Source organism: Engystomops pustulosus, chromosome 8 (genome assembly GCF_040894005.1).
Source record: "Engystomops pustulosus chromosome 8, aEngPut4.maternal, whole genome shotgun sequence".
Classification (NCBI taxonomy): Eukaryota; Metazoa; Chordata; class Amphibia; order Anura; family Leptodactylidae; genus Engystomops; species Engystomops pustulosus.
The window spans coordinates 106,342,611-106,355,160 of NC_092418.1; the positions used below are offsets into that span (position 1 = coordinate 106,342,611).

Genomic DNA, 12,550 nt, shown 5'->3' on the forward strand with positions numbered 1-12,550 from the left:
GTCTGAGTCCAGGTATGGGGGTCTGGACGGCAGTAGTGTGGGTCTGGGTGCAGGAGTGGGGTTCTGGGTGGCAGTTGTGGGGATTTGGGTGGCAGTCTGGGTGCTTGAGTGGGGTTCTGGGTTGCTCGTTGTGGGGGTCTAAGTGGGGGTCTGGGTGCTGGAGTAAGGATTTAAGTGGCAGTTATTCTGTGGCCATTGTGGTAGTCTGGGTGCAGGTGTGGGAGTCTGGGCAGCAAAAGGTGTGGTCTGGGTGCAGGGTACTAGCCGGCAAGATTGGGGATCTGGGTGGCAGTTGTGGGGGTTTGGGTGACAGTCTGGGTGCTTGAGTGTGGGTCCGAGTGTAGGTGTGGGTGACTGAGTTGCGGTTGTGGGGGTCTAAGTGCGAGTAGTGTGGATCTGAGTGGCAGTCTGGGTTAAGGAGTTGGGGTCGGGATGGCAGTTGTGGGGAACCGGGTGGAGGTGTGGGGGTCTGGGTGCCGGAGTGGGGATCTGGATGGCAGTTGTGGGGGTCTGGGTGCAGGAGTTGGGGTCTTGGCAGCAGTAGTGGGGGTCTGGGTGCAGGTGTAGAATTCAGGGTGGTAGGATTGGGGATCTGGGTGGCAGTTGTGGGGGTCTGGGCGGCAGTTGTGGTGGTCTTGATGCAGGAGTTGGGGTCTGGGTGGTAGGATTGGGGGTTTGGATGTCAGTTGTGGGGATTAGGGTAGCAGTCTGGGTGATTGGTGGGGTTCTGGGTGCAGGTGTGGGGACTGAGTTGCAGTTGTGGGGGTCTTAGTGCGAGTTGTTGCAATTGTGGGGGTCTGGATGGCAGTTGTAGTGATCTGGGTGCAGGGGTTGGGATCTGGGACCAGCTGTGGGGGTCTGGATGGCAGTTGTGGGGGTCTGGGCGGAAGATGGGGTGGTCTGAGTGCAGGAGTTGGGGTCTTGGCGGCAGTAGTGGGGGTCTGGGTGCAGGTGTAGAATTCAGGGTGGTAGGATTGGGGATCTGGGTGGCAGTTGTGGGGGTCTGGGCGGCAGTTGTGGTGGTCTTGGTGCAGGAGTTGGGGTCTGGGTGGTAGGATTGGGGGTTTGGATGGCAGTTGTGGGATTTGGGTCGCAGTCTGGGTGATTTGAGGGGTTCTGGGTGCAGGTGTGGGGACTAAGTTGCAGTTGTGGGGGTCTGAGTGGCAGTCTGGGTTCAGGAGTGGGGGTCTGGATGGCAGTTGTAAGGGACTGGGTTGCTTAGAGTGGGGGTAGTGATGCAGGTGTGGGTGTAGTAGTGGGAGTCTGGGTGGCAGTTGTGGGGGTCTGAGTGGGGGTCGGTGGGTGCAGTAGTGTGCAGGAGTGGGGGTCTGGGGGGAGGTGTGCGGGTCTGAGTGGGGTCGGTGGGTGGAAGAGGGGGGTCTTGTTGCAGTAGTGGGGGTTTGGGTGGCAGTTGTGGGGCTCTGGGTGGCAGGAGAGGGTGTCTGAGTGGGGTCAGGTGGAGGAGTTTGGAATGGATGCCAGTGGTGGGGGTCTGGGTGTAGTAGTTGGGGTCTGGGTGTAGTAGTTGGGGTCTGGGTGTAGTATTGGGGGTCTTGGTGGCAGTTGTGGGGGTCTGGGGGTAGTAGTAGGGGTCTGGGTGGCAGTTGTGGCGGTCTGGGTGCAGGAGTGGGAGTCTAGGTGGCAGTTTTGGGGGTCTGGGTGCAGGAGTGAGGGTCTGGGTGCAGGAGTGAGGGTCTGGGTGCAGGAGTGAGGGTCTGGGTGCAGGAGTGAGGGTCTGGGTGCAGGAGTGAGGGTCTGGGTGCAGGAGTGAGGGTCTGGGTGCAGGAGTGAGGGTCTGGGTGCAGGAGTGGGGGTCTGGGTGGCAGTATCAGGGGTCTGGGTGGCAGTTGTGGGGGTCTGGGTGGCAGTTGTGGGGGTCTGGGTGGCAGTTGTGGGGGTCTGGGTGGCAGTTGTGGGGGTCTGGGTGGCAGTTGTGGGGGTCTGGGTGCAGGAGTGGGGGTCTGCGTGGCAGTTGGGGGGGGTCTGGATGCAGGAGTGGAGGTCTGTGTGACAGTTGAGGGGGTTTGGGTGCTCTGGTGAGGGTCTGTGTAGCAGTGGTGGGGGTCTGGGTGCAGGAGTGAGATTCTGGGTGCAGAAGTGAGGGTCTGGGTACAGGGGTGGGGGTCTGTGTAGCAGTTGTGGAGTCTGGGTGTAGTAGTGGGGGTCTGCACGGCAGTTGTGGGGGTGTAGATGCAGTTGCGGGGGTCAGGGTGCAGGAGTGGGGGTCTGTGTGGCAGTGGTGGGGGTCTGTGTGGCAGTGGTGGGGTCTGGGTGCAGTTGTGGGGGTTGGGGTACAGAAGTGGGGGTTTGGGTGCAGGAGTGGGAGTCTGCGTGGCAGTTGAGAAGGTTTGGGTGCAGGAGTAGGGGTCTGTACGGCACTTGCTGGGGTCTGGGTACAGGGGTGGGGGTCTGCGTGGCAGTTGTGGGGGTCGGGGTAGAGAAGTGGGGGGTTTGGGTGCAGGAGTGGGAGTCTGCGTGGCGGTTGAGGGGGTTTGGGTGCAGGAGCAGGGGTCTGCGCGGCACTTGCTGGGGTCTGGGTACAGGGGTGGGGGTCTGCGTGGCAGTTGTGGGGGTCTGGGTGCACTTGTAGGGTCGGGGTACAGGGGTGGGGTGTCCTCTCACCGGCGCTCAGCAACCCCCAGCAGGCCGCACACAGCAGTAGCTGGACCCACATGCTCCCGCCTCACTCCGCCATCCTCCCGGCTCCGCTCTCGGTCTCCCGGTGTCTCCGGTGTGAGCAGCATCTCCAGCCTCAGTACCAGCCGCACAGACAGTCCCGCCCACATGAAGACGTCACAAGGGGGCGGGATTAGCGGCTGCACCGACATCTGAAAACACGGAGAGTCTCCGATTACCAAGAGACCGGAGCGCCGGAAAGAGGATGGGCTGTGAGGTAATACTGGGGCTAACACAGGTGTGCGGCAGCAGGTGATGCAGTGATGGGGCAGTAGTGGCAGCAGCAGGTGTGGTGCAGTGATGGGGCAGTAGTGGCAGCAGGTGTGGTACAGTGATGGGGCAGTAGGGGCAGCAGCAGGTGTGGTACAGTGATGGGGCAGTAGTGGCAGCAGCAGGTGTGGTACAGTGATGGGGCAGTAGTGGCAGCAGCAGGTGTGGTACAGTGATGGGGCAGTAGTGGCAGCAGCAGGTGTGGTACAGTGATGGGGGGCAGTAGGAGCAGCAGGTGTGATACACTGATGGGGCAGTAGTGGCAGCAGCAGGTGTGGTGCAGTGATGGGGCAGTAGTGGCGGCAGCAGGTGTGGTACAGTGATGAGGGGCAGTAGTGGCAGCAGCAGGTGTGGTACAGTGATGGGGGGCAGTAGGAGCAGCAGGTGTGGTGCAGTGATGGGGGGCAGTAGGAGCAGCAGGTGTGGTGCAGTGATGGGTCAGTAGTGGCAGCAGCAGGTGTGGTACAGTGATGGGTCAGTAGTGGCAGCAGCAGGTGTGGTACAGTGATGGGGCAGTAGTGGCAGCAGCAGGTGTACAGTGATGGGGCAGTAGTGGCAGCAGCAGGTGTGGTACAGTGATGGGGCAGTAGTGGCAGCAGCAGGTGTACAGTGATGGGGCAGTAGTGACAGCAGCAGGTGTGGTACAGTAATGGGGCAGTAGTGGGAGCAGCAGGTGTGGTACAGTGATGGGGCAGTAGTGGAAGCAGCAGGTGTGGTGCAGTGATGGGGCAGTAGTGGCAGCAGCAGGTGTGGTGCAGTGATGGGGCAGTAGTGGCAGCAGCAGGTGTGGTACAGTGATGGGGCAGTAGTGACAGCAGCAGGTGTGGTACAGTGATGGGGCAGTAGTAGTAGCAGCAGGTGTGGTACAGTGATGGGGCAGTAGTAGTAGCAGCAGGTGTGGTGCAGTGATGGGTCAGTAGTGGCAGCAGCAGGTGTGGTACAGTGATGGGGCAGTAGTGACAGCAGCAGGTGTGGTACAGTGATGGGGCAGTAGTAGTAGCAGCAGGTGTGGTACAGTGATGGGGCAGTAGTAGTAGCAGCAGGTGTGCTACAGTGATGGGGCAGTAGTGGCAGCAGCAGGTGTGGTACAGTGATGGGGCAGTAGTGACAGCAGCAGGTGTGGTGCAGTGATGGGTCAGTAGTGGCAGCAGCAGGTGTACAGTGATGGGGCAGTAGTGGCAGCAGCAGGTGTGGTACAGTGATGGGGCAGTAGTTGCAGCAGCAGGTATGGGGCAGTAGTAGCAGCAGCAGGTGTACAGTGATGGGGCAGTAGTGGTAGCAGCAGGTGTGGGGCAGTGATGGGGCAGTAGTAGCAGCAGCAGGTGTGGTACAGTGATGGGGCAGTAGTAGCAGCAGCAGGTGTGGTACAGTGATGGGGCAGTAGTAGCAGCAGCAGGTGTGGTACTGTGATGGGGCAGTAGTAGTAGCAGCAGGTGTGGTATAGTGATGGGGCAGTAGGGGGCAGCAGCAGGTGTGGTGCAGTGATGGGGCAGTAGTGGCAGCACCAGGTGTGGTACAGTGATGGGGCAGTAGTGGCAGCAGCAGGTGTGGGGCAGTGATGGGGCAGTAGGGGCAGCAGCAGGTGTGGGGCAGTAGTGGTAGCAGCAGGTGTGGTACAGTGATGGGGCAGTAGTAGTAGCAGCAGCAGGTGTGGTACAGTGATGGGGCAGTAGTAGTAGTAGTAGCAGCAGCAGGTGTGGTACAGTGATGGGGCAGTAGTAGTAGCAGCAGGTGTGGTACAGTGATGGGGCAGTAGTGGCAGCAGCAGGTGTGGTACAGTGATGGGGCAGTAGTGACAGCAGAAGGTGTGGTGCAGTGATGGGGCAGTAGTGGCAGCAGCAGGTGTGGTACAGTGATGGGGCAGTAGTGACAGCAGCAGGTGTGGTGCAGTGATGGGGCAGTAGTGGCAGCAGCAGGTGTGGTACAGTGATGGGGCAGTAGTGACAGCAGCAGGTGTGGTACAGTGATGGGGCAGTAGTGGCAGCAGCAGGTGTGGTGCAGTGATGGGGCAGTAGTGGCAGCAGGTGTGGTACAGTGATGGGGCAGTAGTGGCAGCAGCAGGTGTGGTACAGTGATGGGGCAGTAGTGGCAGCAGCAGGTGTGGTACAGTGATGGGGCAGTAGGGGCAGCAGCAGGTGTGGTACAGTGATGGGGGGCAGTAGGAGCAGCAGGTGTGGTGCAGTGATGGGGCAGTAGTGGCGGCAGCAGGTGTGGTACAGTGATGGGGGGCAGTAGTGGCAGCAGCAGGTGTACAGTGATGGGGCAGTAGTGGCAGCAGCAGGTGTGGTGCAGTGATGGGGCAGTAGTGGCAGCAGCAGGTGTGGTGCAGTGATGGGTCAGTAGTGGCAGCAGCAGGTGTGGTACAGTGATGGGGCAGTAGTGACAGCAGCAGGTGTGGTACAGTGATGGGGCAGTAGTGGCAGCAGCAGGTGTGGTACAGTGATGGGGCAGTAGTGACAGCAGCAGGTGTGGTGCAGTGATGGGTCAGTAGTGGCAGCAGCAGGTGTGGTACAGTGATGGGGCAGTAGTGGCAGCAGCAGGTATGGGGCAGTAGTAGCAGCAGCAGGTGTACAGTGATGGGGCAGTAGTGGTAGCAGCAGGTGTGGGGCAGTGATGGGGCAGTAGTGGCAGCAGCAGATGTGGTGCAGTGATGGGGCAGTAGTGGCAGCACCAGGTGTGGTACAGTGATGGGGCAGTAGTGGCAGCAGCAGGTGTGGGGGAGTGATGGGGCAGCAGCAGGTGTGGGGCAGTGATGGGGCAGTAGTGGCAGCAGCAGATGTGGTGCAGTGATGGGGCAGTAGTGGCAGCACCAGGTGTGGTACAGTGATGGAGCAGTAGTGGTAGCAGCAGGTGTGGTACAGTGATGGGGCAGTAGTAGCAGCAGCAGGTGTGGTACAGTGATGGGTCAGTAGTAGCAGCAGCAGGTGTGGTACAGTGATGGGTCAGTAGTAGTAGCAGCAGGTGTGGTACAGTGATGGGGCAGTAGTGGCAGCAGCAGGTGTGATACACTGATGGGGCAGTAGGGGGCAGCAGCAGGTGTGGTACAGTGATGGGGCAGTAGTGGCAGCAGCAGGTGTGGTACAGTGATGGGGCAGTAGTGGCAGCAGCAGGTGTGGTGCAGTGATGGGGCAGTAGTGGCAGCACCAGGTGTGGTACAGTGATGGGGCAGTAGTGGCAGCAGCAGGTGTGGGGCAGTGATGGGGCAGTAGGGGCAGCAGCAGGTGTGGGGCAGTAGTGGTAGCAGCAGGTGTGGTACAGTGATGGGGCAGTAGTAGTAGTAGCAGCAGCAGGTGTGATACAGTGATGGGGCAGTAGTAGTAGCAGCAGCAGGTGTGGTACAGTGATGGGGCAGTAGTAGTAGCAGCAGGTGTGATACAGTGATGGGGCAGTAGTAGTAGCAGCAGCAGGTGTGGTACAGTGATGGGGCAGTAGTGGTAGCAGCAGGTGTGGTACAGTGATGGGGCAGTAGTGGCAGCAGCAGGTGTGGCACAGTGATGGGGCAGTAGTGGCAGCAGCAGGTGTGGTACAGTGATGGGGCAGTAGTGGCAGCAGCAGGTGTGGTACAGTGATGGGGCAGTAGTGGGAGCAGCAGGTGTGGTACAGTGATGGGGCAGTAGTGGTAGCAGCAGGTGTGGTGCAGTGATGGGGCAGTAGTGGCAGCAGCAGGTGTGGTACAGTGATGGGGCAGTAGTGGCAGCAGCAGGTGTGGTACAGTGATGGGGCAGTAGGGGCAGCAGCAGGTGTGGTACAGTGATGGGGCAGTAGTGGCAGCAGCAGGTGTGGTGCAGTGATGGGGCAGTAGTGGCAGCAGCAGGTGTTGTACAGTGATGGGGCAGTAGGGGAGCAGCAGGTGTGGTACAGTGATGAGGAGCAGTAGGGGCAGTGATGGGGCAGTAGTAGCAGCAGCAGGTGTGGTGCAGTGATGGGGCAGTAGGGGCAGCAGCAGGTGTGGTACCCTGATGGGGCAGTAGTGGCAGCAACAGGTGTGGTACAGTGATGGGGCAGTAGTGGCAGCAGCAGGTGTGGGGCAGTGATGGGGCAGTAGTGGCAGCAGCAGGTGTGGTACAGTGATGGGGCAGTAGTGGGAGCACCAGGTGTGGTGCAGTAATGGGGCAGTAGTGGCAACAGCAGGTGTGGTACAGTGATGGGGCAGTACTGGCAGCACCAGGTGTGGTACAGTGATGGGGCAGTAGTGGTAGCAGCAGGTGTGGTACAGTGATGGGGCAGTAGTGGCAGCAGCAGGTGTGGTGCAGTGATGGGTCAGTAGTGGCAGCAGCAGGTGTGGTACAGTGATGGGGCAGTAGTGGCAGCACCAGGTGTGGTACAGTGATGGGGCAGTAGTGGCAGCAGCAGGTGTGGGACAGTGATGGGGCAGTAGTGGTAGCAGCAGGTTGTGGCAGTAGTGGCAACAGCAGGTGTGGTGCAGTGATGGGGCAGTAGTGACAGCAGCAGGTGTGGTACAGTGATGGGGCAGTAGTGGCAGCAGCAGGTGTGGTGCAGTGATGGGGCAGTAGTGGCAGCACCAGGTGTGGTACAGTGATGGGGCTGTAGTGGCAGCAGCAGGTGTGGTACAGTGATGGGGCAGTAGTGGCAGCAGCAGGTGTGGTGCAGTGATGGGGCAGTAGTGGCAGCAGCAGGTGTGGTGCAGTGATGGGGCAGTAGTGGCAGCAGCAGGTGTGGTACAGTGATGGGTCAGTAGTGGCAGCAGCAGGTGTGGTACAGTGATGGGGCAGTAGTGGCAGCAGCAGGTGTGGTACAGTGATGGGGCAGTAGTGGCAGCAGCAGGTGTGGTACAGTGATGGGTCAGTAGTGGCAGCAGCAGGTGTGGTACAGTGATGGGGCTGTAGTGGGAGCAGCAGGTGTGGTACAGTGATGGGGCAGTAGTGGTAGAAGCAGGTGTGGTACAGTGACGGGGCAGTAGTGGGAGCAGCAGCTGTGGTACAGTGATGGGGCAGTAGTGGCAGCAGCAGGTGTACAGTGATGGAGCAGTAGTGGTAGCAGCAGGTGTGGTACAGTGATGGGGCAGTAGTAGCAGCAGCAGGTGTGGTGCAGTGATGGGGCAGTAGTGGTAGAAGCAGGTGTGGTACAGTGATGGGGCAGTAGTGGCAGCAGCAGGTGTGGTGCAGTGATGGGGCAGTAGTGGTAGAAGCAGGTGTGGTACAGTGATGGGGCAGTAGTGGCAGCAGCAGGTGTGGTGCTGTGTTGGGGCAGTAGTGGTAGCAGCAGGTGTGGGGCAGTGTTGGGGCAGTAGTGGTAGCAGCAGGTGTGGTGCAGTGATGGGGCAGTAGTGGCAGCAGCAGGTGTGGTGCAGTGTTGGGGCAGTAGTGGTAGCAGCAGGTGTGGGGCAGTGATGGAGCAGTAGTGGGAGCAGCAGGTTTGGTGCAGTGATGGGGCAGTAGTGGGAGCAGCAGGTGTGGTACAGTGATGGGGCAGTAGGGGCAGCAGCAGGTGTGGTGCAGTGATGGGGCAGTAGTGGTAGCAGCAGGTGTGGTGCAGTGATGGGGCAGTAGTGGCAGCAGCAGGTGTGGTGCAGTGATGGGGCAGTAGAGGCAGCAGCAGGTGTGGTACAGTGATGGGGCAGTAGTGGCAGCAGCAGGTGTGGGGCAGTGATGGGGCAGTAGTGGCAGCAGCAGGTGTGTTGCAGTGATGGGGCAGTAGTGGCAGCAGCAGGTGTGGTGCAGTGATGGGGCAGTAGTAGTAGCAGCAGGTGTGGTACAGTGATGGGGCAGTAGTGGCAGCAGCAGGTGTGGTACAGTGATGGGGCAGTAGTGGCAGCAGCAGGTGTGGTACAGTGATGGGGCGGTAGTAGTAGCAGCAGGTGTGGGGCAGTGATGGGGCAGTAGTAGCAGCAGCAGGTGTGGTACAGTGATGGGGTAGTAGTGGCAGCAGCAGGTGTGGTGCAGTGATGGGGCAGTAGTGGGAGCAGCAGGTGTGGTACAGTGATGGGGCAGTAGTGACAGCAGCAGGTGTGGGGCAGTGATGGGGCAGTAGTGGGAGCAGCAGGTGTGGTACAGTGATGGGGCAGTAGTGGCAGCAGCAGGTGTGGGGCAGTGATGGGGCAGTAGTGGGAGCAGCAGGTGTGGTACAGTGATGGGGCAGTAGTAACAGCAGCAGGTGTGGTACAGTGATGGGGCAGTATTGACAGCAGCAGGTGTGGTACAGTGATGGGGCAGTAGTGGTAGCAGCAGGTGTGGTACAGTGATGGGGCAGTAGTGGGAGTAGCAGGTGTGGTACAGTGATGGGGCAGTAGTAGTAGCAGCAGGTGTGGGGCAGTGATGGGGCAGTAGTGGCAGCAGCAGGTGTGGTACAGTGATGGGGCAGTAGTAGCAGCAGCAGGTGTGGTGCAGTGATGGGGCAGTAGTAGTAGCAGCAGGTGTGGTACAGTGATGGGGCAGTAGTGGTAGCAGCATTTGTGGTACAGTGATGGGGCAGTAGTGGGAGCAGCAGGTGTGGTACAGTGATGGGGCAGTAGTAGCAGCAGCAGGTGTGGTGCAGTGATGGGGCAGTAGTGGCAGCAGCAGGTGTGGTGCAGTGATGGGGCAGTAGTAGTAGCAGCAGCAGGTGTGGTACAGTGATGGGGCAGTAGTGGCAGCAGCAGGTGTGGTGCAGTGATGGGGCAGTAGTGGGAGCAGCAGGTGTGGTACAGTGATGGGGCAGTAGTGACAGCAGCAGGTGTGGGGCAGTGATGGGGCAGTAGTGGGAGCAGCAGGTGTGGTACAGTGATGGGGCAGTAGTGGCAGCAGCAGGTGTGGGGCAGTAGTGGGGCAGTAGTGGGAGCAGCAGGTGTGGTACAGTGATGGGGCAGTAGTAACAGCAGCAGGTGTGGTACAGTGATGGGGCAGTAGTGGTAGCAGCAGGTGTACAGTGATGGGGCAGTAGTGGTAGCAGCAGGTGTGGTACAGTGATGGGGCAGTAGTGGAAGCAGCAGGTGTGGTGCAGTGATGAGGCAGTAGTAGTAGCAGCAGGTGTGGTACAGTGATGGGGCAGTAGGGGCAGCAGCAGGTGTGGTACAGTGATGGGGCAGTAGTAACAGCATCAGGTGTGGTACAGTGATGGGGCAGTAGTGGAAGCAGCATGTGTGGTACAGTGATGAGGCAGAATTAGTAGCAGCAGGTGTGGTACAGTGATGGGGCAGTAGTGGTAGCAGCAGGTGTGGTACAGTGATGGGGCAGTAGTAGTAGCAGCAGGTGTGGTACAGTGATGGGGCAGTAGTGGCAGCAGCAGGTGTGGTACAGTGATGAGGCAGTAGTAGTAGCAGCAGGTGTGGTACAGTGATGGGGCAGTAGTAACAGCATCAGGTGTGGTACAGTGATGGGGCAGTAGTGGAAGCAGCAGGTGTGGTACAGTGATGAGGCAGTAGTAGTAGCAGCAGGTGTGGTACAGTGATGGGGCAGTAGTGGTAGCAGCAGGTGTGGTACAGTGATGGGGCAGTAGTAGTAGCAGCAGGTGTGGTACAGTGATGGGGCAGTAGTGGCAGCAGCAGGTGTGGTACAGTGATGGGGCAGTAGTAGTAGCAGCAGGTGTGGGGCAGTGATGGGGCAGTAGTAGCAGCAGCAGGTGTGGTACAGTGATGGGGCAGTAGTGGTAGCAGCAGGTGTGGTACAGTGATGGGGCAGTAGTGGTAGCAGCAGGTGTGGTACAGTGATGGGGCAGTAGTAGTAGCAGCAGGTGTGGTACAGTGATGGGGCAGTAGTAGTAGCAGCAGGTGTGGTACAGTGATGGGGCAGTAGTGGTAGCAGCAGGTGTGGTACAGTGATGGGGCAGTAGTGGTAGCAGCAGGTGTGGTACAGTGATGGGGCAGTAGTGGTAGCAGCAGGTGTGGTACAGTGATGGGGCAGTAGTGGTAGCAGCAGGTGTGGTACAGTGATGGGGCAGTAGTAGTAGCAGCAGGTGTGGTACAGTGATGGGGCAGTAGTGGCAGCAGCAGGTGTGGTACAGTGATGGGGCAGTAGTGGCAGCAGCAGGTGTGGTACAGTGATGGGGCAGTAGTGGCAGCAGCAGGTGTGGTACAGTGATGGGGCAGTAGTGGGAGCAGCAGGTGTGGTACAGTGATGGGGCAGTAGTGGGAGCAGCAGGTGTGGTACAGTGATGGGGCAGTAGTGGCAGCAGCAGGTGTGGTGCAGTGATGGGGCAGTAGTGGAAGCAGCAGGTGTGGTACAGTGATGGGGCAGTAGTAGTAGCAGCAGGTGTGGTACAGTGATGGGGCAGTAGTGGCAGCAGCAGGTGTGGTACAGTGATGGGGCAGTAGTAGTAGCAGCAGGTGTGGTACAGTGATGGGGCAGTAGTGGTAGCAGCAGGTGTGGTACAGTGATGGGGCAGTAGTAGTAGCAGCAGGTGTGGTACAGTGATGGGGCAGTAGTGGCAGCAGCAGGTGTGGTACAGTGATGGGGCAGTAGTAGTAGCAGCAGGTGTGGTACAGTGATGGGGCAGTAGTGGCAGCAGCAGGTGTGGTACAGTGATGGGGCAGTAGTAGCAGCAGCAGGTGTAGTACAGTGATAGGGTAGTATGGGCAGCAGCAGGTGTGGTGCAGTGATGGGGCAGTAGTGGGAGCAGCAGGTGTGGTACAGTTATGGGGCAGTAGTGGGAGCAGCAGGTGTGGTGCAGTGATGGGGCAGTAGTGGGAGCAGCAGGTGTGGTGCAGTGATGGGGCAGTAGTGGGAGCAGCAGGTGTGGTACAGTGATGGGGCAGTAGTGGCAGCAGGAGGTGTGGTACAGTGATGGGGCAGTAGTGGCAGCAGCAGGTGTGGTACAGTGATGGGGCAGTAGTGGTAGCAGCAGGTCTGTTACAGTGATGGGGCAGTAGTGGTAGCAGCAGGTGTGGTACAGTGATGGGGCAGTAGTGGCAGCAGCAGGTGTGGTACAGTGATGGGGCAGTAGTGGGAGCAGCAGGTGTGGTACAGTGATGGGGCAGTAGTAGTAGCAGCAGGTGTGGTACAGTGATGGGGCAGTAGTGGCAACAGCAGGTGTGGTGCAGTGATGGGGCAGTAGTGGCAGCAGCAGGTGTGGTACAGTGATGGGGCAGTAGTGGCAGCAGCAGGTGTGGTACAGTGATGGGGCAGTAGTGGGAGCAGCAGGTGTGGTACAGTGATGGGGCAGTAGTGGCAGCAGCAGGTGTGGTACAGTGATGGGGCAGTAGTGGCAGCAGCAGGTGTGGTACAGTGATGGGGCAGTAGTGGCAGCAGCAGGTGTGGTACAGTGATGGGGCAGTAGTAGGAGCAGCAGGTGTGGTGCAGTGATGGGGCAGTAGTAGGAGCAGCAGGTGTGGTGCAGTGATGGGGCAGTAGTAGGAGCAGCAGGTGTGGTGCAGTGATGGGGCAGTAGTAGGAGCAGCAGGTGTGGTGCAGTGATGGGGCAGTAGTGGCAGCAGCAGGTGTGGTACAGTGATGGGGCAGTAGTGGCAGCAGCAGGTGTGGTACAGTGATGGGGCAGTAGTGGGAGCAGCAGGTGTGGTGCAGTGATGGGGCAGTAGTAGGAGCAGCAGGTGTGGTGCAGTGATGGGGCAGTATTGGCAGCAGCAGGTGTGGTACAGTGATGGGGCAGTAGTGGCAGCAGCAGGTGTGGTACAGTGATGGGGCAGTAGTGGGAGCAGCAGGTGTGGTGCAGT

The 12,550-nt window shown here is 59.3% G+C and overlaps 1 protein-coding gene across 1 annotated transcript in view; it reads right to left on the bottom strand.

Annotated features, from left to right (window-relative positions):
- LYPD1 (LY6/PLAUR domain containing 1) overlaps nucleotides 1-2,810 on the bottom strand; it is a 29,226-nt gene extending 26,416 nt beyond the window's left edge. Inside the window, exon 1 of the mRNA XM_072122186.1 lies at nucleotides 2,623-2,810. Within this exon, the coding sequence (XP_071978287.1) occupies nucleotides 2,623-2,674 (52 nt within the window). The 5' untranslated portion in view covers nucleotides 2,675-2,810. The remainder of the gene's footprint in view (nucleotides 1-2,622) is intronic.
- Nucleotides 2,811-12,550: the final 9,740 nt, after the last annotated feature.